Source organism: Sardina pilchardus, chromosome 21 (assembly GCF_963854185.1).
Source record: "Sardina pilchardus chromosome 21, fSarPil1.1, whole genome shotgun sequence".
Classification (NCBI taxonomy): domain Eukaryota; kingdom Metazoa; phylum Chordata; class Actinopteri; order Clupeiformes; family Clupeidae; genus Sardina; species Sardina pilchardus.
The window spans coordinates 20,045,643-20,069,444 of record NC_085014.1 but is presented as its reverse complement, the minus strand read 5'-3'; the positions used below and the strand labels follow the sequence as shown (position 1 = coordinate 20,069,444).

Sequence of the window (23,802 nt, the reverse complement as noted above, 5' to 3'; positions counted from 1 at the left end):
AATCTTTGTAAAAAGTAACAATACACCTTATAATTGCCTATTAATAAAGCATACTTATATTGCACTGAAATAAGGATGAATTAAATAGCGTAATTATTGATTTATTTATTTTTTAAAAACACTGGCGGTAATATGGCACATTGCTTTAATAAACCCTACATATATCTCACTAGAATAGCCCTACTCTTTCTGTTCCATCAACTGGTTTTGCCATCAAACTAGGGCCCTAAGTGAGTAAGAAATGCTCGCGAGCACGTGGACTGCAAAAGACCAGGCTGAGGTGGTGAAGACAGACTGCGGGGAATGTATGCAAATCTCAGGTTGATAAACAGAGGGCAAGGGCAGCTTAAGAGATTAAAACTGTCCAGAGTGTGGCTGCAATGATTTGTTTCCCAAAAGTGAATTCCAAATGCATCCACAGATCATTTGTCCTACGAGCTGAAAAAACGGTATTAGCAATGTCGTCCTTTTTCTCCCACCTTTCAAATTATCTGCTGATTTTTTTTGTCACAGCCTACCACACTTGATGATTAATATGGAATAAACCTGACTGCAAAGGCTATGATTTAAATGAGTTCTCTCAGTAACATATTTGTTAGCCCTACACATGGATAATGTTTGAAAGGACATGTAAGTAATCGTCCTTTGCAATAGCCGTGGGGCTTGGAGCATTTTTTATCAGGAACAGATTGCATTTTCAGTGGATGGGGCCAAACCTTCACTGCATCTTTACAAGACAGGAAAAAAGCAAGGCAATGTCTAACAAAAACTAAGAAAAAGTTTCATGATAAAATTGCGGGCCTCAGACTTTATAGAGCCATATACAGTACTGTATACAGCCATATATGCCACTAAAAAGACCACTGACAATCATTCTGTACAAACTTTAACTTTTGCTCAACAATACTACTTACTTTATTACTGCAACTTTAATAAAAAAAAACATTTGCACTTCTAAACAGGTCCGTGTCTGGAGGTGCAAAATCATCTCAGTAAAGTGTGCGTCAACCTCGTCAGTCCGACCTTAATCTTTTTCTTAGAAAAATACAAACCTGAACATCAAACAACAACAAAACTAAGTTTACAACAGTTTAGCTTCTGATCTGTGGTACATCTAAAATTCTTAACATTATTTTGGTGTTCCTGCCAAAGCAGCTGATTGTGCGAATCTGGGACAGCCATTGCGTGAGGTGAGATTTTAGAGCAAGGGCGCAGTGATCTGTGCTGTGTACATGTTTTTTTTTTTTTTTAAAAAAAAGCCACAGTGAACCCAAGTGCATTATGCCGCTGTCCTCTCAACGCTCATTTCAAATACATAAACCTAAAAGTACACTGCAAAGGTTACATTAACATAGAACAATCAAAACACCGAGGGGGTGCGGGGGGAAGTAGGGAGGTCGGGCGGGTGGGGGTTGAGGGGCATGGGGGGGGGGGGGGGCAGGTGGAGGGTGTGTGTGTGTGGGGGGGGGGGGGGGGGGGGTGCAGCTCGCATTTCCTGTGTGTTGTGATCCGTGACAATTAGCTCCATTCATATTAATTGGGAGTAACCTTGGCATGCTCGCCGACAAGGCTGAAACGTCCCCTTCAGTGGTGGCAGCATTAAAATAAGCCTGGGAGGGGACAGGGGGAGCTGGAGGTGGAGGCAGCGCAGTGGTCCCTCCGCACCGCCCCGTCAACACATCACCCCAGGGGGGGCCTTTCTCCCAGCAAGTCCTGGCCTTCGCCGGGTGGCGGGGAGGAGGGAGGAGGGAGGAGGGAGTCGTGTCCACACAGGAGCGCTGAGTAGCCCTCCCCTTTCATCGGCGGTCAGAAGTTCAGCAATTTGCACACGCCCAGAGGGTGGTCTTGGCCTAACTCGCGGCCCCTGGCGCAAACTGCCCTTTCACCGCATGGATGTGCCAAAGCCGACACACACACACACACACACACACACACACACACACACACACACAGAGAGAGCTAGGAGCGATGAACAAGGCATCAAAGTTCCAGCAGGGTACACATAGTGGGCTTACGGATGGTAAAGACACAACATAGTGAACAAGACTGTTTTTGTTACTTAATGGGCAGGCTGTCGGCTAACATGAGATGAATGCTGAGGATTTGCCGAGCAACTGATTTATCAGGGAAAGCACAGATACCCATAATTAAAGACAGAGGCTCACTAAAGAAGTAGAGCTATTCTGAGGCATGCTCACTAGCCATCTAAATGAAGATTTTGTGTCTGTGTGTATAAGAATTAAGCGGTGCAATTGGGTGATAGCGTCTGCTACTCTAGGCTGCCTTGGTGTGGATGTCTCCCCCGTTAGACCACAGAGAAGCCTGTTAGTAACCCAAGCTGTGCAGACACAATAATGATGTCTCTCTCCGTACACGATCGAGGGTGGGGAGGGGTGTGGGTGGGTGGGTGGGAAGGGGTATGGGTGGGTGGGGGGGGGGGGTCAAACCATCTCTCCTCTGGGGGCTTCCAACGAGTTGGTCCTTTCTCTGTTAGCCGAGGTTCTGTCACTCATCTGATGACCACTCTATATGCACCACTCATTGATTCACATTAACGAACATCTTCCTGTTAGTGGACTGGTAAATAATTGAGAGGGTGCGCTGTCACAAACTGTTCCTCCGTGCAGCTGGGACCAAATTAAATTTGAAGACCCCATCCACACGTAGATTGTGGGGGGGGGGGGGGGGGGGGGGAGAGTGGAGGGGGGTAATAGAAGTCAAGTTTGGTGTAAATGGGCTTCCAAATCCAGCACAGTCTAATTATGATTGAATGAATGGGCCAATAAAGGATCTGATGTGAATTTTTGCACAGAACTGAGAAGAAATGTGAAATTATTTTAACTAGTGAATTAAAGATGATAAAACAGACTGTTTTACAGACGGAGAGAAAAAGGAAAAGCAGGCCAGAGCAAGGCCAAGAGACATATGAAGAGAAATCAAAGCAAAAAGCGGTTGATCTCTGGGTGAGCTGCAGCGCTTATTAGGATCTCGGCTCAAAAACGGCTTGCTTTCTGATGTGTAAAAAGCCGACTTCCTATCCATTAGGGCGTAATGGGAAGAGTGGTGAGCAATAACGGCCTGCCCTGGTGGCCACTGTGGGCTACGCTCGTTTAACCGAGCCTGTGGCACCGGGCAGACAGACTGCTCTGGAGACAGCTAAAGACCCGGCGCCAATTAGCATGCTAACAGCTCATGAGGAAAAAAAGAAGAAAAAAAAGGGGGGAGAAGATGCTAGTGCCACAACCACAAGTAGAGAGAGAGACAGATGAATGAACTTAACACTGTTTTAGAACATTAAGGGGCTTGTGAGAAGACTGGCAGGCAAGTCGGCTAGAATCCATGCGCCATCGACACGTCTCGGGGCACATGAGCGGACGTCACTCGAATGTGGGGGCGCATGGAACTCGACGAGCAGCGGTCGGTCGCGCAGTGCACAGCACAAGGGACTGATGTCAAGGCAAGGAGGAGGAGCAGGAGGAGGAGGAGGAGGAGGAGGAGGGCTAGGGCAAGACCAAGCCTGACTGACCTGACAGGGTTGCTGGTCAGGGAGACGCGCAGGGACTCCAGGCAGTTGAGCAGCCTCTCGTCGGTGATGCCGGAGCGCAGCTCGTGAACGTACTCCTGGGATGACAGTGTGCACTCGTGCTTGCTGTTCCTCAGGCCTCCCTGCAGATATAAAGACATGTTAGCGAGGAGAGAAGAGACAGAATTGAGGAGGGGGAGAGAGGGAGGGAGGGGGGGGATCAGTCACTGCTACAGCCTGCCTGCACAGACGCATTAATTACAACATGTGTGTCAGGCGCCATACTGCTAGCTTGACAGGAAATGACAGAGTGTGCAGAGGAGGTAACAGGGCTGTGTTGGCTCTGCTGTAAAGCCTTATCATTCAAACTTACAGCTGTGAAATAAAAAAGCAGGGTGGCAATAAACAGCACTAGATTTCCTTTTCTCTAGCATGGAAAAAAGAACAGGGTACAGGAGATGAAAAACAGTACCGGTTTTTGTTTTTGCTTTGTTTTGTTTCGGCTTTGTTTTTGTTTTGAATTTAAATCACGTTCAAGCAGTAGAAGACAGACAAGCCACTCTTAAGCTGGCCCTTGCAGACCACGGAAAACTGGCAGCCAACCGGGATGACCAGCGGTCTTTCCCTTCTCTCCCTGGCCGCGCAGGTCAGTGTGCAGAGGAACATGTTGGGATATGTCCCTGGGATTAGAGCCGTCCCTGTTTCTAGGGCAGGCTTTATTTAAAACAAAGCTGGCACCAGCAACGATAAGAAGGCAGAGGGGGGAGAGGAGGAAGGGGCCTGACTAGCCGCTAACGCGGCAATAACGCTCGCTTCGCTGTGGCGAAGAGCACAACAACGGATTTACCCCCTGCCAAACGAAAGGCACAAAAGAGCAATTATGGTCTGCATCGTTTTCCATGAAAGAGAAGATTTACAGAATCACTAGGACTTTATCCGCCTTTCACAAGATAACGGATTTGGAAAATGTAATCATCAGTGGACCCCTAAGAAGACAGGGGGAACTATAAAAAAACACAACTAAAAAACAAAAACATGGTTTGATAGTGCATGCTGAGACAGAATATGGGATTGACATGCTGAAACTGTGTGATCTCACTCTCTCTCTCTCTTACTCATTCACAAGCACACACAAACACCTACACACAAACAGACACAAACACACACACACACACACACACACACACACACACACACACACACACACACACAAAAACCCACACTTCAATCAGCGTAGACAGACAAGAGAATGGCAGGCCGGTTAGTCCATAGGGAGCAGTACTGCGCAGCCCACTGCCAACCCTTTGGCTCCAAAGCAGCATGACACACATTGTGCACAGACTGACAGTGCTAATGCTAAACGGATTTCAGCGGCGGAAAACTCCGGAAGGAGGCTTCAGACCACGTTATCACAGACTGTTGTCTTACCCAAAGCGCTGTAACCTGCTGGCAGTGGCAGACAGGTGCAGATACTCTCTCTTTTTTCTTTCTAAAACTTTCACGGAAGGCGGTCATTGGAGAAGTTTGTTTAAGATTGCGGCATTGAGAATGTTACTTCCTCAAAAGATGCTTAGTTCAAAAATCAACATGGGGGAAAAGCCTCTGGTCAAAAGCAGAGGAGAGACAGTAATATGGGGTTCCTGATCCATAGAGTGCAGCATAAACAACAGCTTATATCAGGATGAGTGAGGGCTCGGAGGAAAAGGAGGATGTCAAACCGCCCTCGCTGTGTTTCAGTCTGTTAGCAGCCCTGCATTAGTTTGCTCATAACTTTCTGAGCCCAGCTGAAATCAATTTCCCTCGGCTGTCAATTCATCCAAGTTACTATCAACAGAATCTCATCTCACAGCGGAAAGTCAGAGACAATATAGAACACAGCAAAGATTGACAATCCATTAAGGCCTCCGCTGTTTCCTCAAATACCTCAACACAACTAAGTGTAAGGTAATATGGGTAATGGATTTTCTTCTGTATTTGACACATACTGTCTGATTGAAGGTACTGTAGACACAGCATCATTATGATGAAACGATGTCAATAATGTTATATGCTCCACATATTGAACTTATTTTTTTTTATTTTTTTTATTTAGCCTAGTACACCAAAGAAAAAAAAACAACCTGCCAGGAAACAGCTCGGCAGGGCTGTGAGGAGAGTGTCAAAGTTTCCATGCAAGACAGTATATCACATTGATGGAGATGGAAAAGAGAAGATAGACACAGATACACACACACGCACACGCACACGCACACGCACACGCACACGCACACGCACACGCACACACACACACACACACGCACACGCACACGGACATGCACACGCACACAAACACACCAGAGAGGAACTTCTAAACTGCAATGAACTCGTTTTAATGTGTTTCAGCTTGGGTGTCTGGCACTAATAAGTGGCTTGGGAGTAATATCCAAGCACTTTCATCTGAGGGGGGGGGGGGGCTGGTGTCTTCCACATGGCAGTGTCTGAAACATACACCAGGGAGGGGAAAAAAAGTCGGCCTGCTTGCATGCAGCCGTCGGAGGGTAAAAATAAGCCCCGTGTCCCACTAGCGAGCTGTCGAAGAGCAAGCGCGAGCTTCCAGAGGCGCGTTTGTCATGCCGGAGAGACAGGCGCGCGGATAAAGAAGAAATCTCGGCCCGCATAACTTTGGAGAATTTATGTAGAGCACCGCGATCCTTCACCACGGTAAACAAGGTGGGTATCTCGAAAAAAGAAAAAAAAAAAAAAAGAAAGAAAAAAAAAATCACAGTGACTGAGTGACAGACAGCAATGAAATACAGATAGATGGAGGAGACAGGTGGAGTGAACAATGGCTCTTTGAGTCGCTGCTCAACAGACACAAGGCGATTGAATAGGCAACAGATGCACGGCTGCCACTCAACGCGAGCTCTGAGGTGCACGGCAAGTGAAGGAGACGAAGATAATCTCTTCGCTTTGCGATGTAGGCATTAAGCAATGTTTTTCACGGGGAGAGAGAGAGAACATGCAACCTTCAAACTGAATTCGGAATGCTTTTTCTGGCGACTCATGGACGGATCCTGGCACATTTCCCACATGCCTTGTTCCTCAAACCACCCAATTCTGCTTCGAGCACATTCAACACTCAATAGCCTCTGGAGGGCACCTGACTCAAAAAAAATTGCTCAACAATCTCTTTCGCGAGTTCAAAGCCTCTCTTTGAGTTGGAGGGCTAAGGCCCCACAGAAGTGCTCTGCAGGCAGGCGTCTCAGTCTATTCACCCCGGGCCCCCGCGTCTCTCCGCGGGGCAATCTGCAATCCTTCCGCCCTGCGCTCTCCTGCCCCGGAGCCCCCTGGTCGTTCACGCGGTCCGATTCACACTCGATCTCCCCGAGCGGCCCGGCCGGTCTCTCATCACGCTCGCTTTAATTCCTCTTGATCTTTCTCCGCAGCTGCAGAGCGCGCTGCGTTCAAACCCTCCTCCCTCCACCTTGCTGTGACTTTTTTTTTTTTGGCAGCTGCCGAGGTGCCGCACTCCGAGCCCCTCACCTCAGTAATGACAAGTCACAGTGATCTGAGATATAACCCAGCTCACACGTGCACCTCCTAATTTGGTTTTCCTGGAGATTAGAGATGATCAGAGCCCCTTTGAGGCAGCCCTTGGAGGCTGATCTCTGGGGTTTGTTATGCACTGATACACACCGTATTCATGACATCAAATATAATCTGCAAAACCTACAGATTCTCCTCAGCTGCACTCCTAAATTATATAGGGATGTGGCCTTCTAGGAAGGTTCTCGGGTGAATTAGCACTACACAACAAACTATGAAAATTTGACATTTGCTAAAATAAATAAGGATATATATTTTTGCTACATGTTTTATATTGCAGACGACAAGTTTGATACAGCAATCCCAAGCTAACTTTAGCAAAGGCCAAGTTTGTCATTAACTGTCCGTATATCCTTAATACAAAATTGTGTGTGTGTGTGTGTGTGTGTGTGTGTGTGTGAGTGTGTGTGTGTGTGTAAGGTTGCACTTGGTATTTTTCTTCCAAGCAATTCCCAGAGGCCAAAGCTCACTCCAGAAAAGCAACGATTCTGGTTTCACTACCCGCTGACCTTTACGTTTGGAAACCAGAGACTAACCATAATATGCGGCTAACAACCCCAGTCTGCCCGTTCCTGTGGGATGATATCAACATTACGGCAGACCACACTAATCATGTAGACAGCGATACCCACTTGCTTCTAGTAATTGAGTTTCTTCTCTGGGCAAAGCATAAATACAGGACAAAGGGTGGGTGGGTTGATATGGTGTGAGTAAAGAACAACATAGAGAAGAGCAATGAGGCAGTGAGAGGGTGATGGCAAGGCCACACAAGGAGAGTGTGTGTGTGTGTTAGCGAGAGAGAGAGAGAGAGAGAGAGAGGGAGAGCAAGAGGGGACTGAGTGAGACAAAGGAAATGTGGAAAAGTAGAAAGCAAACGACCCGTGGAGCCTCCCGCACACATCTAAGGAGCTCATCTCCTGCTCCTATACCTGCTTGTCAATAGCATTTCCTGCTAAAGAAAATAGTACAGGGACCAATTACTATGCCAATTTGACTTTGGTGACAGCAACGGGGTATGTTTCTTACCCCACACACCCCACACACCCCACACACCCCACACCATAATTGGTCTCTCTCTCGATTTTGTTCCATACACAACTTTTCGTTCCATACATTAAGACTTTCACTCATATTCTCCTATTTGGTTTCATGTATTCAGACTTTCCCTCAATATTCTCAGTGTTCATTTCCTTTCCGGCATGCCATAGTAAACATGTGCACGTTTCTCCTCCACTTTTGGCCTGCCCTACTTACACGGCCGGTGCCCCAGACCCTGGCGACAGAGCGCGTGCCAAGCCATGCTGATTCTCCTCCACTTGTCTCACCTGTAATTCTCACCTGTAATGAGACCGTAACTAGCAGGGCTGCCTCGACCGAGTCATCCTGGTCGCGCTCGGCAAGACCGGTAGATGCATTATTCAAGCTCTCTGCTTGCTCACTGGAGGCACCATGCCCCTGCCTGGCACTGGGGGGAGGGGGGAGGGGGTGGCAGGGGGGCATCTACCTCTGCACTACCCAGGTCCCTGCTTATGTGAGCTGGGGGAGAATTATTAGGGGTTGATGGAGGCTGACGATGGTGGTGGGGGATGGGGGGGGGGGGTGACATGCAGACGCACGGACGATGTAATTTAACTCAGCGTGGGGTCGCCCGTGCTGGAATGATCCGGCTAAATTAGGCCCCAAAAACTGTGTGTCATTTTAATCTGCTTAATCAGATAACCTGCCAGTGATATTGCTTTTTCTCTTTCGTTCTCCCCTCCATTCCGCTCTGTCTTGAACTCTTTTTTAAGTATGTGTGACCTTTAAGGAGAACCGTGCAGAGACATCGAGGGATTATCAGACCAACACCACTAATTATGGCCCCTGTCAGCACGAGGCCGAGACACAATGCAATCAGGAGAGCTCAACACGCACACCACAACAACAAACTGGGGGCAAATGACAAATCAAATCTGTGCCAATGTGTCCCCAACAACGCTGCTCAAATTGTCCATGATCATTGACGAAAACTGACTCAGTCATATTAACATCATGCTCCTGTAAAATACACAGGGGGGGAAAAAATGAAAAATACGAAAAATTTAATTACCTCTTCTTTGTATGTGATTAATGGAAATTTCCAAAAGTGCCCCACTGATCCTTTGAAAAACAACGCTGATACAATCTTAGCAATTAGTGCACATCAAGCAGTATCAAAGCCGAGTGGAAGAAACTCTTTATTCCTTTAATTTCCTGCTCATTAGTGTGTGAATGACAGCCATGCTGAGGGGTGTCCTGTTTTCGGAAACACCTACGCGCTACAAACACACTGTCACAAAAAATCATCTCTCTCTTTCTCTCTCAGAGAGACAGACACACACACACACACACAACTCATGGAAGACAACGGGGACAGAGCAGAGAAACGGAGGAGGGAGGAAAGGGAATAACAGAGGCAGAAAGCGATAGAGAGAGAGAGAAAAAGAGAAAGAGAGAGAGAAAAAGAGAGCGAGAAAGAGGAGACAAGACTATCCTTGAAGTCTGAGACAGCTACTCAGGTATTCAGGTCTCAAAAGGTCAGGAGGGCAGAGCAGGGTGAGATGCAGGCTACCTGGATGGATGCAACATCCAATGAGAGGCATATATGACAACTCCTGCTGCTCTCATGGGCAGCCCGTTCAGCTGCCCAGTGACTCACCCGCGATCGTGCCCAGCGGGTTACTGTCTTCCAGGACTTTACCTCTATGCACTTTTTTTCCCTCCCTTCTTCCCAAAAGTTGCATCTCTGAGAGGTATGCCATACAAAGAGAATGCCAACAGTGAACATTTCACCACTCGCGAACAAAACCTGACTTAACTATGTGTGGCAACTTTTTTTAACCATTTATCCTCCTTACACAAGTTGCCAATGATTTATTTTATGTTTTTTTTTCATTTGAACAATCCAATAATTATGCTACATAAATCTCATTCATATACACAAACAGTGTATTCTGGTCAATAGAGAACTCAGATGCCAGCCACCATGATATGACAAGAACCAGTCAACACAAACACTTAAACCTGAGAACAACGCCACCGCCGAATCACAACAGGCTGATGTGGGCAACACAAGGCTTCTCATAATGAGAGATATAAAACACTGCAAAAAGAAAAGGTACTTTTTCTCAATTTGGAGACAACATGAGTACCTGGCTGTGAGCCAAGTCCTCACAGAGAGACCAGAAAACCAGGTCTCTAGGTTGATTACATGCTCAAAAACTGCCTACAAAGAAAACACCACCCCTGCAACAGCAGGAGTCTGAGGCAGACACGATTAAAGCATTAAAAGATTTAGCCCCATTCACTGGAATGCAAATACAACAGCACCTAATGCTCAGCAATGTCAGCTTGGGAAGACCAAACGACTCAAGAAAAAGCTTTATGGAAAGAAAACAAACCTGTGGTCAAGAAAGCCAGAGAACACAGACTGAGAGGACACTGAATATTAAAAATATGGATATGCAGTCAACATCAAAAGATTACAACAAGAGAGAATAAAACAGCTTTCTGTGTTTGTAGAACCTGTTTGCATTATCTTCCATGTATCTGGGTATTGATCAAGGAGGAGGAATAAAAAGGCAAATCCCATATGTGAGCTGTGCGCAAGGTCATTGTGACAGAATTGGCAACAACAAAATCCACTTGACGAATTACATCCGGTGATGTAAACACTAGAGGACTCATTATTTCACCCCATGTCTAAAAAAATAAAGTCCGTGTAAAAACAGCAAGCACCAGTATAACTTGTGAGTCACCGCACATCATGGAATTAAGCTACAATTACAATGACAAGTCTGATGCAACCTGGACACAAATCACACCATGACATCCTCTCCCTGACGGATGCCTACTAACAACACCGCAACAAATTACTGTCGAACAAAATGATAGCATCTGCTGGCTTTGTCTACAACCTGTGGAATAACAGTGCGGGGAGAGGCAGCGAACAACCGTGAGGGGGCTACGTGACAGCGGGGGGAAAGGGATGATGCAATGCGAGTCAAAAACAGCGCTCTGTCTGTGCCTTTGTTGAGGAGGCAAGCCAAGGAGCCCAAACCAGCAAGCAACCCCTGTGCACTTGGATTTGCATACGGGGAGAAACAGCACTTGACGTCCGCTCCCAGTGGTACGCCATTCCGGTGCCAACCACTGAATTCAAATGATGATGGGGAGGGGGGGTGAGAGGGGCTCTTGGACTTGTCAAACTTCATACAAAAGAAATGCCCAGGAGCTGGTCTAGCTCCAGACAACCTCGCCCAAGCCTCCTTCTCTCTCTAAACAACACGGGAAAAACAAGGGCAGGTGTCTCTCCAGTAGGAGGGAAGGTCATCTCCACTCTCCTTAAATGTCTTTAGCCCAGGCTTGACCTCCCCGAGGAGGGCCAAAACGCAGACCTGCGGCTGCTTGAGTCTGACAGAAGCTCGCTGATGAAGCCCGCAACATCAGTACCACACGCAGCAGTACTCATGTACAGACCTCCAGCACACACACGCACACGCACACGCACACGCACACGCACACGCACACGCACACGCACACGCACACGCACACGCACACGCACACGCACACGCACACGCACACGCACACACACACACACACACACACACACACACACACACACAGAGAGCCCTCAACCCCCAAAGGAGTCTCCACCAGACGTGATGTCTGAATGCAAGCAGGATTACCACACACACACACAGTCACACACATAGACAGACAGACACACACACACACACGCACACACACACACACACACACACACGGGAGGGGATAAAGAGAGAGAAAGAGAGTGAAAGAGAGAAAGAGAGAGATAGAGAAATAAAGAGAGATAGAGAAAGAGAGCAGAGGAGTTCTCAACATGCGAAACACCACATATAATTCTATCAAAACGCAAACCAAACATGATTTTTTTTTTTCCACAGGACTGTATACAGTCATTTAATAGATCCAATAAAAAGCAGCGCAAGACACTCCACGCTGCATTTGGAGTGGTAATGCAATCCTACCCATTTAAAGCCTGAAATTATTGGAGCAGATGCCCTTCAGTAAGAATTTATAGCTGTGAAAGTGAAGCTTACAAAGTATGCACAAAGTCACCCTTGTGTGCACCTGAAATTAGGCCGTCCAAAAGCTCCATGTTCAAGAACAGGAATCCCAAGGAGAGGAAATAAAAGAAACAATAAATAAAATGGGATATGGAGACGAGGATTACAGCTCAAATGGATTTTTTTAAAGGAAGACTGTCTGTGTTTTGATCAAGACATATGAAAGTATCAATAAAACATTACGTTGAGCCAGAGATATCCAACCTCTCAGTGCAACTTCAAAATTCATTGAAAGATGAGAGGACAAAACCAACCTGCTCCAAAACAACTTGAGGCTGTTTACTGATAAATAAAATAAAAAGTGGATATGAGAAAAAAAAAACTCCATAAGCAAATCAAATGAATATATGTATCAAATATTTGCACATCAAAGTCCTGCATCTTTTTTTAAATAAAGTGTTAACGTACCGCAAGATATGACAGAACACGTTCTAATTTAAACATAGCAACACCATCATCATTTTGATATGGTTTTATTTCTGACACAGAACCAATTTTTGAGTGTCTCCTGCACATCTAATGTCCCTCAGATTTGTTTTGCCATCATCAAATACACGGCAGTCATTACTTCCCTAACCAAATCCTTTACAGAATGCATAAAATAGCATAAAGATTCAAAATACAGAAACTGATGATGACGTGAGGAAAATTTGCTCGATGTACCCAAGACTCTATGAGAAAAATGTGTCTTCCTAGTTTCGTTTGAGCGGAGGCAGGTTTCCTAAAACACACTGATTTACTTTTTTCTGCAACTGTTAAAGGGATATTCCGCCATTTTTGGAAACAATCGATATTTACCTTGTTCACGTTCATCCAGCCATTCTGTGAGTCTGGCGATACAACTTTTAGCTTCAGCCTAGCATAGATCATTGAATCGGATTAGACCATTAGCTTCTCACCTGCTAGCTTCATGTTTAAAAGTGACTAAGGTTTCTGGTAATTTTCCCATTTAAAACGTGTCTCCTCTCAAGTTAGAAAGTGCAATAAGACCAACTGAAAATGAAACCTGGCGTTTTTCTAGGCTGATTTGACATGGAACTACACTCTCATCTGGCGAAATAATCAAGGCAACTTGCAAACTACTGGCACTACTACTGCTTGTTGTCTATGGGGACTATTTTCAGATGCTGCGTATGATATCACTGCGCCGTACGTTTGCAAGTTGCCTTGATTATTACGCCAGATGAGAGTGTAGTTCCATGTCAAATCAGCCTAGAAAAACGCCAGGTTTCATTTTCAGTTGGTCTTATTGCACTTTCTAACTTGAGAGGAGACACGTTTTAAATGGGAAAATTACAAGAAATCTTAGTCACTTTTAAACATGAAGCTAGCAGGCGAGAAGCTAATGGTCTAATCCGATTCAATGATCTATGCTAGGCTGAAGCTAAAAGTTGTATCGCCAGACTCATAGAATGGCTGGATGAACGTGAACAAGGTAAATATCGATTGTTTTGCTCGAGGGGAGGTGGAAAATGAGCGTATTTCCAAAAATGGCGGAATATCCCTTTAAGGGCAAGCTACAGACCAATACTAAAAGACATTGAATGCATATCAATCTATAATGTCAACAATGAATGAGGATGTAATTTTCAGCTTATAAAGAGTTTGAGAAGTCTTTCAGAAGTACAACGACCTGGTATCATGTTTTGCCTCAGTAGGAGGACCTTTATTCTCTCTGTGGGCACTGAACATGAGAAAAAGTAAAACATCATAATCTGAAAAATACATTCAAGGCTTTTTTTTAGTCCTGGTCATAACCTTGGCCACAATTATGACACCGAAACTGACAGGCATCAATACACTGAATTATAAAAATATATATTTTTTTTAATTATAAAAATCCAGTAGTCATCATCTGAGGCATCTCCTTCCTAAAGCATCAACCCTGTCTCTGATCCTCTCTGAAAGCAATTCAGTGCAGTTTAATCAACCTCCTCAATTACAGTAAATGGACAATTAGCAGCAGGCGAGAGTGACGGTTGTACGCTTAGGGGGGAGACTGCCATTGGCTGACACTGCTCCACTTGGTAGGGGATGGAGACGAGGGGGTGGGAACGGGAGGAGAAGGAGGGGAGGAGAAGCATCGCCTCGAACGCTCCCTCCCTTAGCACAGCAGGGGGGGAGGGGGGGGGGACGCGCATTTTCACAACTCAGGTTCACAACGCAGGAAATGTTCTCGGAGACGGGGAGCAGCTGCCAGACAACGCGCACCCCCCCTGCGCTCGTCGAAAGGCTGCTGAGAGGGGTAACGCAAACATTTGTGTGAGCGGCGGCGTCTGGAGCGATGGAGGCAGCGACAGTGCTAAAGCTAATGCCAAAGGAGGCTGTGTGTGTAGTGGGCAAAATGTGAACAACAATATGGGCTTGACCATATACATATATATGACTCAGTACACTCATGCACATCTTATCTATAGTATTTTACTGCTCCTTTAGTCATGTTGATTTGTTGATTTGCTTTTTATTTTCCTGTTTACATTGTATTGCATGTTGTGTGTGGTGTCTTAAGCTGCTGGGACCTTGAATTTCCCATTGGGGATCAATAAAGTATCTATCTATCTATCTATCTATGAATTTACATTTGTATGCTTTCACCTCAGAGAGGCAATCTTATTCACTCTATTTACTGGAATGTGCTTTAGTCCAGAACAAGGGTTCACGAGAATAAAATTGAAATTCCGAATCCACGAAAAGCACAATGCTTTCGACAGTAAAACTTCCCAGCCAGCCTGGAAGGACTAGAACCTTGAAGCACAACATATGAATGTTGAAAAGAGGCTCCGGTGAGAGACGCCAACCCGTGCATCTTCCGCCCGTCTCAGCGAGTCCCGTTGCAATAACAACGGCTTACTGTATGACGAGGGGAGAGAGAACACAAGAGACCCCTAGGGGGGGCCGACCCGCTGGAGAGGTGCCCATACTCATCTCTTCGTCAATCAATCGGGAAGGTCACTCAATCAGATCAATGTACAGTGGTCTTAAGAAGAACCCCTCCTTACGGGGCTTTCAAACCCAATAGACGGCGAGAGAGAGAGAGGGGGATAAGGAAGGAAAGTTAATTTAGACCTCACTGCTTCTTCCCTAAAGGATGCCATGCAGACTCTGCAGTAGAAGAGGAAGAAGGATGTATTGATTTAGCTCGTTTATTGCATATTTATGCATTGTCATAGTGAGGCAAATAGCGGCGCTGCTTTTCTCTATAGAAAGGGAGGGGGCTGTAGGGGGCGGAGGACGGAAGTCACAGAGGATCTCATTTGAGCCGGGCTTGTGTCTCAGCAGCATTGATTGCGGTGTGAAAGCCCTAATGAAGCTCCTCAACTCTCCTCCTCCTCCTCCTCCTCCTTCTTCCCATCCTCCTCTCTCTCCTCCTCCTCCTCCTCCTCCTTCTCCTCCCTTCCCCTCCATCTCCCTCCTCCTTCTTCCCATCCTCATCTCTCTCCTCTCTCTCTCCTCCTCCTCCTCCTCCTCCCCTCTCCTCCATCTCCCTCGCTTGTGAACGCGCAGCTGGGACTGACCGAGCGCAAACTACACAACCAAGTCAGAGTAGATAGACTGGGAATGAAAGGCGAGAGAGAGGGAGAGAGAGAGAGGGAGAGAGAAGCATGGTGGAAGATGGACAAGGATGAAGCGTTGGGGAGAAAGACAAGTCTGAGAGGAAGGAGGGGGAAAAATAACAAACAAATAAACAAGCAAACACAGACGGGTGAGCAGAGGAGAAATAAATGAGCACCGGCGTTTTTTGATGGACTTGTTTGATGATGCCTACAGCTGCTCAGCGTCCCAGTGCTTCATATGGGGAGGTTTGGCCAAAATGAAATGTACACACACACACACACACACACACACACACACACACACACACAAGTTTGCACGTTTTGCTATGAAATCAAATCTGTTTCACAGTGCCTACCTTCTTAGCCCACAAACAACCCCTGTTAATACACACACACACACACACACACACAAACACACACAGACACATTCTGCTCTGATTCAACAACACAAGGCTCCCATCGGTACAGCAAACAAGTCTTCTCCATCATCCTTTGTTTACTGCAAATTATCTGTTGCCCCGTATTTCAGACACAACCCTGCAGCTAAAATGAAATAAATCAAGTCCTGCTGCAAACAACTGCCATCCACAGAACAGAGGAGGGAGAGAAAGAGAGAGAGAGAGAGAGAGAGAGAGAAAGAAGGAGTGCTCGTCGATGATGCCTGGCCCACCAGCAAGTAAGAGCTGGGGAGGTGGAGGGATGGAGGGATGAGGAATAGAGAGGGATGAGGGGATGGAAGGAGGAGTGTCCAGAGAGGACTGCACTTGTCTTAAGTCGGCCTCTAAGTACGCTGGATGCTGATGAAGAGGTGGCAAGTGCAGCTGGTTGCTGCGGCGACTGGTGGTGGTGGTGGTGCGGAGGGCAACTGGTGATTAATGGCTGCCATGCAGAGCAGGTGTGTGTGCCCGCCTGGTGCTGCACGTGGGCAAGGTTCAACACACACATCACTCACTCACTCACTCACTCACTCACTCACTCACTCACTCACTCACTCACTCACTCACTCACTCATTCACCTCACTCACTCACTCACTCACCGCTCTCTCGCTCTCTCACTCTCTCACTCTCTCACTCTCTCACTCTCTCACTCTCTCACTCTCTCACTCTCTCACTCTCTCACTCTCTCACTCACTCTCTGTACAACACATGTACATGCACTCATTCATTCACACCTGGACATATTCTATCAGAAGATATGTTGGTTCCTAAATCTAGATTTCCAAAAATCTGTTCCGGAACATCCTGATTGCGGTTCTGTCCCATGCATCCACAAAAAAAAAAAAGTGAGCGCACGGTGCATCCTTGAGCAAGATAAAGATTGCATTCACAAGTGATTACACATGTGAATTGGACCAGGACCTCTAGTTCATGAATGGCTCCCTCCCATAATAAGCCCATTGGCCATTAATTGAGCCGGCATTCAGCTCAAGATGTCTGAGAAAAACAAAAGACTCTCTCTCACCGCTCTAATATCCGCACCATTAAATCAGCTCCATCTCTCTGTGGCCCCTAGTGCCCCCCCAGCCCCCCCAGCCCCCCCAACCCCAACTCCCCAACCACACACATACGCTCGGCATCGCTCAATAGCAGTACAAATACCTATTCATCACCGTCGGCCGTGTCACCTAATAACAGACGCCGAGATCTTTAACGGGCCATAAATGAGAGCTGGGGAAACTTCAGAAAGCCTGCCTCAGCAGCCCCGGCACTGCCTCGCGCTTGGCAGCGCCAAACCCCCACAAAGCAAGATTAATTAGCCTGTTGAATGGAGAGAGAGCCGCTTGGGTGTGGCACGCTGCCTGTGCACTGCGGCCTGGAGACGTGAGGGGAGAGGGTGGGGGGTGGAAAGGGGGGGGGGGGTCTGGGGCTGTAATGGGGGGTGTTGGGAGGGGGGCTAAATGCCCAGAAGTCCAGTAGACAGGCGTGCCAGTCCGGCGCAGAAACCGAAAAAGCCGACAAACATTTAGGGTCCACTTAACGTAGACACTTACTGTCCTTAACGCAGGACACATTTTCCGATTTTCATTCCTCCCCACACACTTCTGTGCCTCACACATTCACTCTGTGAATATTGTTCGGCGCGTTAAGACGGAATGGCCCCCAACTCGATGACAAACTGCCTGGCTTATGAGCAGTATGAGTGATATATTCCCTCTTTTTGTGAAGTGGAAGTGGATCTGGTAATGAAGTGGATGAGAGCTATGGGGAGCGGCTCTTATGATTAGTTGTGAGCAATTCAAAATGCATGAATTAGCTCTAAATGCCTTTTAATATGTCAACTACTTAAATAGACTGGCAAATGGAATTCAAGCCACCATTTTTTGAACTCATGACATATACGTGTGCGGCTGTGCACAGTTCTAACTGAAGCAGACAAGGCATGATACCAGTGTTTCAGCACACTCTTGTGTTAAAGTCTTATTTCACAGTATGATGTGACCTGAAGTGGCACAACACAAACGCATGGGTGTGTTCACTCCGCCACCCTGACCCTCAGTGGTCTTATGCAATAATCTCTCTGTCTGTCTCTCCGGTTTCCTGTTGTCTGGTTTCTCCTCTTTTCTTGTGCCATCGCCTCTCTTGCTCCCCACAGGACTGCTGGGGGTCTGTGCTGGGTGGGTGCACGTCTAGGAGTCTGGGACGCAGCGCCGCGCCACACCGCACCGCACCGCGCCACACCGCACCGCACCGCGCCACACCGCACCGCACCGCGCCACACCGCACCGCACCGCACCGCACCGCACCGCACCACTCCTCCTCCTGGCAGCGGCGGATCTTCTGCCCACCTGTCCTGCCGGTGACGGCTATGACCTTTCCACGGTTGAGCAAAGCAGCGCAACGCACCTCTCCTCCTCTTCTCCCCCCCCCCCCCCCCCCCCAAGACAGACTCGCCGGATTAGTCATCCTCCCCTCTCTCCAAGGATCGTACACCATGCTCAGAGAAGGGTGAAAGTGGGGTTGCAGGGACTGGCATGGGGGATGGAGGGGGGACTGGGGGGCTATTAGAGAACTAGATGGCGCACCCCAATCCCTCCCACCCGCCCCCATGTCCCATGCACCAGCGTGAAAAATAGAGCACCTAACGCCTGCAGATAGGAACATTCATCATGAAGGAAGAGTGAAGGGGCGGGCAGGGGCAGGCACGCTTGCACTCTCTCTACAGGCTACCTTCCCAGAATTCTCAGCTCACCTGATAATGGCTCTGTTTTTTTCTCAAGACAGAGAGGGGGGGGGGGGGGGGGGGGCAAAAGCCACTCCTCTTCTTTGGTGAAGGTTTTAAAACCCAATGACGCTATTAGACGTTGCAAAAAAATAAAAAATAAGACCGCTTCTACCGAGCTCTGATAAACAAGCTCTCGGAAAGGCTGGGAGATGGCGTCAGCCCCCGCAGTCGGAGGTGGGCCCTGCTGTGGCCCTCCCTCCATGTTTTGAGGCCCTTCGGCGGTCTCCGTGATGGATGGCAAATGGAGCTCTGGGGACGCTGCAAAATACCAGGACGCTACCCGCAGGTGCCTCGGGAGACGGTAGCCATGCCAACTGGCACCAGGGGCAGGTGAAACAGTTAACTTTCGGCTGGGAGGTTCCAGACCCTTAGGGTGCCTGTCTGGCACATGGGCAGGGATGATATGGCCTTCCTCCCAAATAGATACCTGTCTGATTGCACTTCCATCGCAAGTCACAAGGAGGGGTTTATATCCCTAGAGAGAGTCAGCAAGGCACCCCCCCGCCCCCGTCTGCATCTTGCTTGTATTCAAATGCAGACAGCACCATTGAGGATGACTCGAAAGAGGCCCGAGCCCCGACTGGTGGAAGTATCAAAGCCTAAAGGTTTTTCTATGCTGGGATTTTCTGCAGTGCCGGAGAAATGGTAATGAGAGAGAAAATAAGTCCAGGAACATGAATAAAGCGAGCTCAAAAAGGCAAGGCAAAGAGAGCAAAACAACACTTCTGAAACTTCAGTAGAGATGGGAGAGAAAAAAAAACAAAGTCAGACAAATACAGCCTCTGAATTTACTGTGTACACTCTCTGGCTGTAGACATTTTAATTGCCTGTGACCTCTACAGTGGTGAAATGAAAGACTCCCCACTCTGTTTTTTTTCAGTTTCTATTGGTACCGCCAACATTTTACCCAGGATACTGATGGACAAAGGAACAATGGAGGAAAACCGAGTCTTATTAGGGTTTTGGCTGATAATCAGTATCTCTATAAAAGCACAGGTGCTCTCCAAAGGACTGACAATAAATCACTAGAGGACATGACACAGACAAGGGCCCCGAATTGCTACAGCACGCATTCTGCTCAAGGTGTGTGGGGTTTTTTTAGGTGTTGCTGCTAACTTTGACACCCCAGGACTTCCTTATCAAAGCCTCGATGGAGCTGAAAGCGGTGTGTGGGGACTAGTTGACAGCATGCCTACAGTATGTATCAATACAACAACCTGTATTACCCAAAAAGCCCTCAAAGGTAAAAATCAAATTAAGAGGAGAATTCTCTGATGTGCCGAGAGAAAAAGAGGGAGATGTTTGGCTTGTACAAAGAAGCTATTTCTCTGTTTTCTTTTGTATGTGCCTGCGTGTGTGTACGAGTTGGAAGCCTAGTAGACACAGGGGGTAAAATGTTTTTTTTTGAGAGTGGGATTTAGTTATACCCAGGCATCTCCTACAAAAGGGTTTCAAAGCAGAGGAGCATGCAAGCCCCTTGAGTGTGTGTGTGTGTGTGTGTGTGTGTGTGTGAGACAGAGACAGAAAAACAGACTGTATATATTTATCTATTCCGTCTGTCTGCTGCACCATGGCTCAATGGAAGATCATTTAAACTAAAGCATGCTCTCTGGTGCCGTGCTGGGGAATGCAAACACGCTCATATGGCCTAGAGTCTGGAGGTTCCAATAAGAGCTGTAGACAATGCTTAGAGTAATGGAGCGGGGAGAGGTGCAACAGATCAAGATGGCGGCTTTTTGTTTAAGGAAATGAGAGCTGGCGTTCATTTGTGCTTTTCTCTCTCTCTGTGATCTCTTTATCTCATCTGGATTCATTTGTACTATTCTAAACAGACACCTACAGAGGTGAGCATTGAGAGATGGTAACAAGAGGGGAGCTGTGACTGGGATGAGACAGCATTCCACCATCTGGTGAGCACTTTTAGTTTGCTGTACACAAAAGCATATGCGTTTGTGTTCCTGTGTGTGTGTGTGTGTGTGTGTGTGTGTGTGTGTGTGTGTGTGTGTGTGTGTGTGTGCGTTCTTGGTTCTGTGCGTTTGTGCCTGTGTCTGTGTGTGTGTGTGTGTGCGTGTGTGAGAGAGAGAGAGAGAGAGCTGTCTTTGCGTTTGCACAGCCACACATACACACCATCACAGCTGATCATAGAGCTCGCCATGTGTCTGTTCTGCACTACTCAATTACCGATAAATCATTAACCCCCTGCAGGGATCCTAAGGGTAATGAGAGCATCTATAAGACTGGTGTGCATGTGTTCCTTAACAAGCGTCGAAGCACAAACGCCATCTTCAGGAGCAGGCAATGTTGAGGAGTTCTACTGCATTCCTCGCCAATCCGATCCTCATTGATAATCATAATGCATCTGCGCTAGAATCGAGTCAAAGAGCAGCATCAAAGAGTTCAACTACACTTCCTTTTGCACAGTGTGATTCAGTTAACTGCTTTATACCAATTGCATTATTTAGACTCAAAAGACTACAGGAGGGGAGACGAGGTGAAGCAGAACCCGCCGAAGAGAGATGATCAAATAGTGAGGGACAGAGAGAGGGGGAGAGAGAGAGAGAGAGAGGAGAAGGAGAGAGGGAGTAAGTGAGCAAGAGAGAGAATGAGAGACAGAAAGAGAGGGAAAAAGAGAGGAGAAGGAGAGAGAGACAGAAGGAGAGCGAGAGAGAAAAGAGAAGGAGAGAGGGTGTGAGTGAACGATAGAGAGAGAGAGGAGAGGGAGAGGGAGAAAAGAACGAGAGAGAGAGAGAGAGAGAGAGAGAGAGAGAGAGAGACCATGAGAGTCCTGCTGTGCACCCAAGCAAAGAGATTTACAATTTGATTTGAAAATTAGTTCTTTAAATTTGCTCCCTGTCAGGGACAAAGATTTTATAGGATTTTTCCCCCTCCGTGTCCTGTACCGGCCGTCGCCGGAGGGGCCTCGGTCTGGAAGACTGACAAGGGTAAAGTGGAGCGAAGGAGCCAGCCGACGTGGCCATAAAACTCCTTCAGCAGCAGGACTTTACAGCTTTTGGCCCAACACCCAAACAGCCAAGCAGGTTCTGATGAGGGGGAAGGAAGGAGGGGGGGAGAGAGAGAGAGAGAGATGGAGAGAGGGATTTATGCCAGACAGGCATTTGCCTTTCACCTCCAATGTTTGAAAAGAGGCAAACGAGAGGCAAAATTACATTATACTGGCCCAATCAATATGTGCTGCCATTAAAAGCTGAAGCGAGGGGTGGAGAACAGTGTTGTAGGAGGCCGCGTCCTCAAGACGTGCCAATGAGCAGATAAACAGCACTCAGACAGACTGTGCCCAGACCCGCAGCACCCCCCTCGGCCTCTCTCCCCACCATCGGGCGGACATTATGGGCTGTTTACAGGCGGAGGAGGCTGGCATAATGACGGTCAGTGTGGTCACGCAAGCCCTCTCGACTCCTCTCCTCGCCTCGCATCGCCTGTCCTCTCCGTCGGCAGGTGAGTCGGCGGGGCCGCGCGGGAGTGGCGCTGGCCACGGATCACACGGGAGGACCTGCCAACACCTCACCGCGTCACAGCCGACTGAGCCGAGCTGTGTGTGTGTATGTGTGTGTGTGTGTGTGTGTCTGTGTGTGTGCGTGTGTATGTCTGTGTGTGTGTGTGTGTGTGTGTGTGTGTGTGTGTGTGTGTGTGTGTGTGTGTGTGAATGTGTGTGTATGTGTGTGTGTGTGTGTGTGTGTGTGTGTGTGTGTGTGTGTGTGTGTGTGTGTGTGTGTTAGAGTGAAAGAGTGGGCTGTGGTACATGCAGCCCAGTAAAAGGGCAGATGAACTGACCGCAACACCAAAGAGAGGTTGGAGACGATCCCTGCCGGTGGCATATGTCACCTCTATTCAACGGCCTCTGGGGAGGTTTTCCCAGAAGCAAACTACATCAATGTATTGCTCTCATTTGGAGTTTTTTTTTCAGCTACAACTTTAAGTTTTAGGCCTTTTATTCAATGTGATCTTTAATACAACATGTGTGTGATCTTTAGCGCTGTCCGAAGCACGGACTAGCACAAAAGATCTGACCTTTGGAATGAATATGTCTGTGGGCTGACAAAGAGACAAGGTGTAATAATATCAGACCAGAGGAAAATGGACTCGACCTTAAGCCCGTTCAGACAGCCCTCTCCAAAGTTATCTCCAGCCACCTTCACCGTGACACGCGACTCACATCTGCCACTGACAAGCTCGTCATTAATAAATAATGTTTATTAAATTCACCGTGCCTCAACTTTCGGCAAGGTCAAGGAATTGTCTGCCCGTCTATAAAAGCCAAGGCTTTATAGGATGTTATAAAACCGTCATGCAATCAATGTGTTGGGGTTGTTTCCTCTGCTCCTCCAGGGCGGACACTGAGGAGTTTTGGAGGAGTGTGGAGGACAGAGACATTATCCTTCTGTGTAGATGACATGAAACGCCATCAAATCCAGACAAACTCATTTGGATGCCTTTAGTCAGCTGGTCTGTAATTCTCTGATGAGGCGCGGGGGGGGGAGGGGGGGGTGAGCCCACACGGTGAAGATCTCTGGGCATTCTGCGGTCCCTGCCGCCTTCTCTCCCCTTCGCCAGAGGTTCTGATTGCCTCCCTTGCCACGCCGGAGGGCGACGCGGTGATTAACATGTGAATAGGTAGGTCTTCTCGCCACGCACCAGCGCCAGCAATGATGTCGCCTCTCTAGTCAGCCAGCCAGCCAGCCAGCCTCCTCCCTCTTAACCCCCCATGGACACGAATTCCCCCTGGTTTAATCAGCTCAACACAAAGACCAGTGGAGGAATTCAACCCCCGTT

At 47.7% G+C, this 23,802-nt stretch overlaps 1 protein-coding gene across 1 annotated transcript in view; it reads right to left on the bottom strand.

Annotated features, from left to right (window-relative positions):
• diaph2 (diaphanous-related formin 2) overlaps nt 1-23,802 on the bottom strand; it is a gene marked incomplete in the record, with an annotated part of 415,240 nt that overhangs the window by 305,876 nt on the left and 85,562 nt on the right. The window contains 1 exon segment of the mRNA XM_062524176.1: nt 3,527-3,666. Coding sequence (XP_062380160.1) covers nt 3,527-3,666 — 140 coding nt within the window.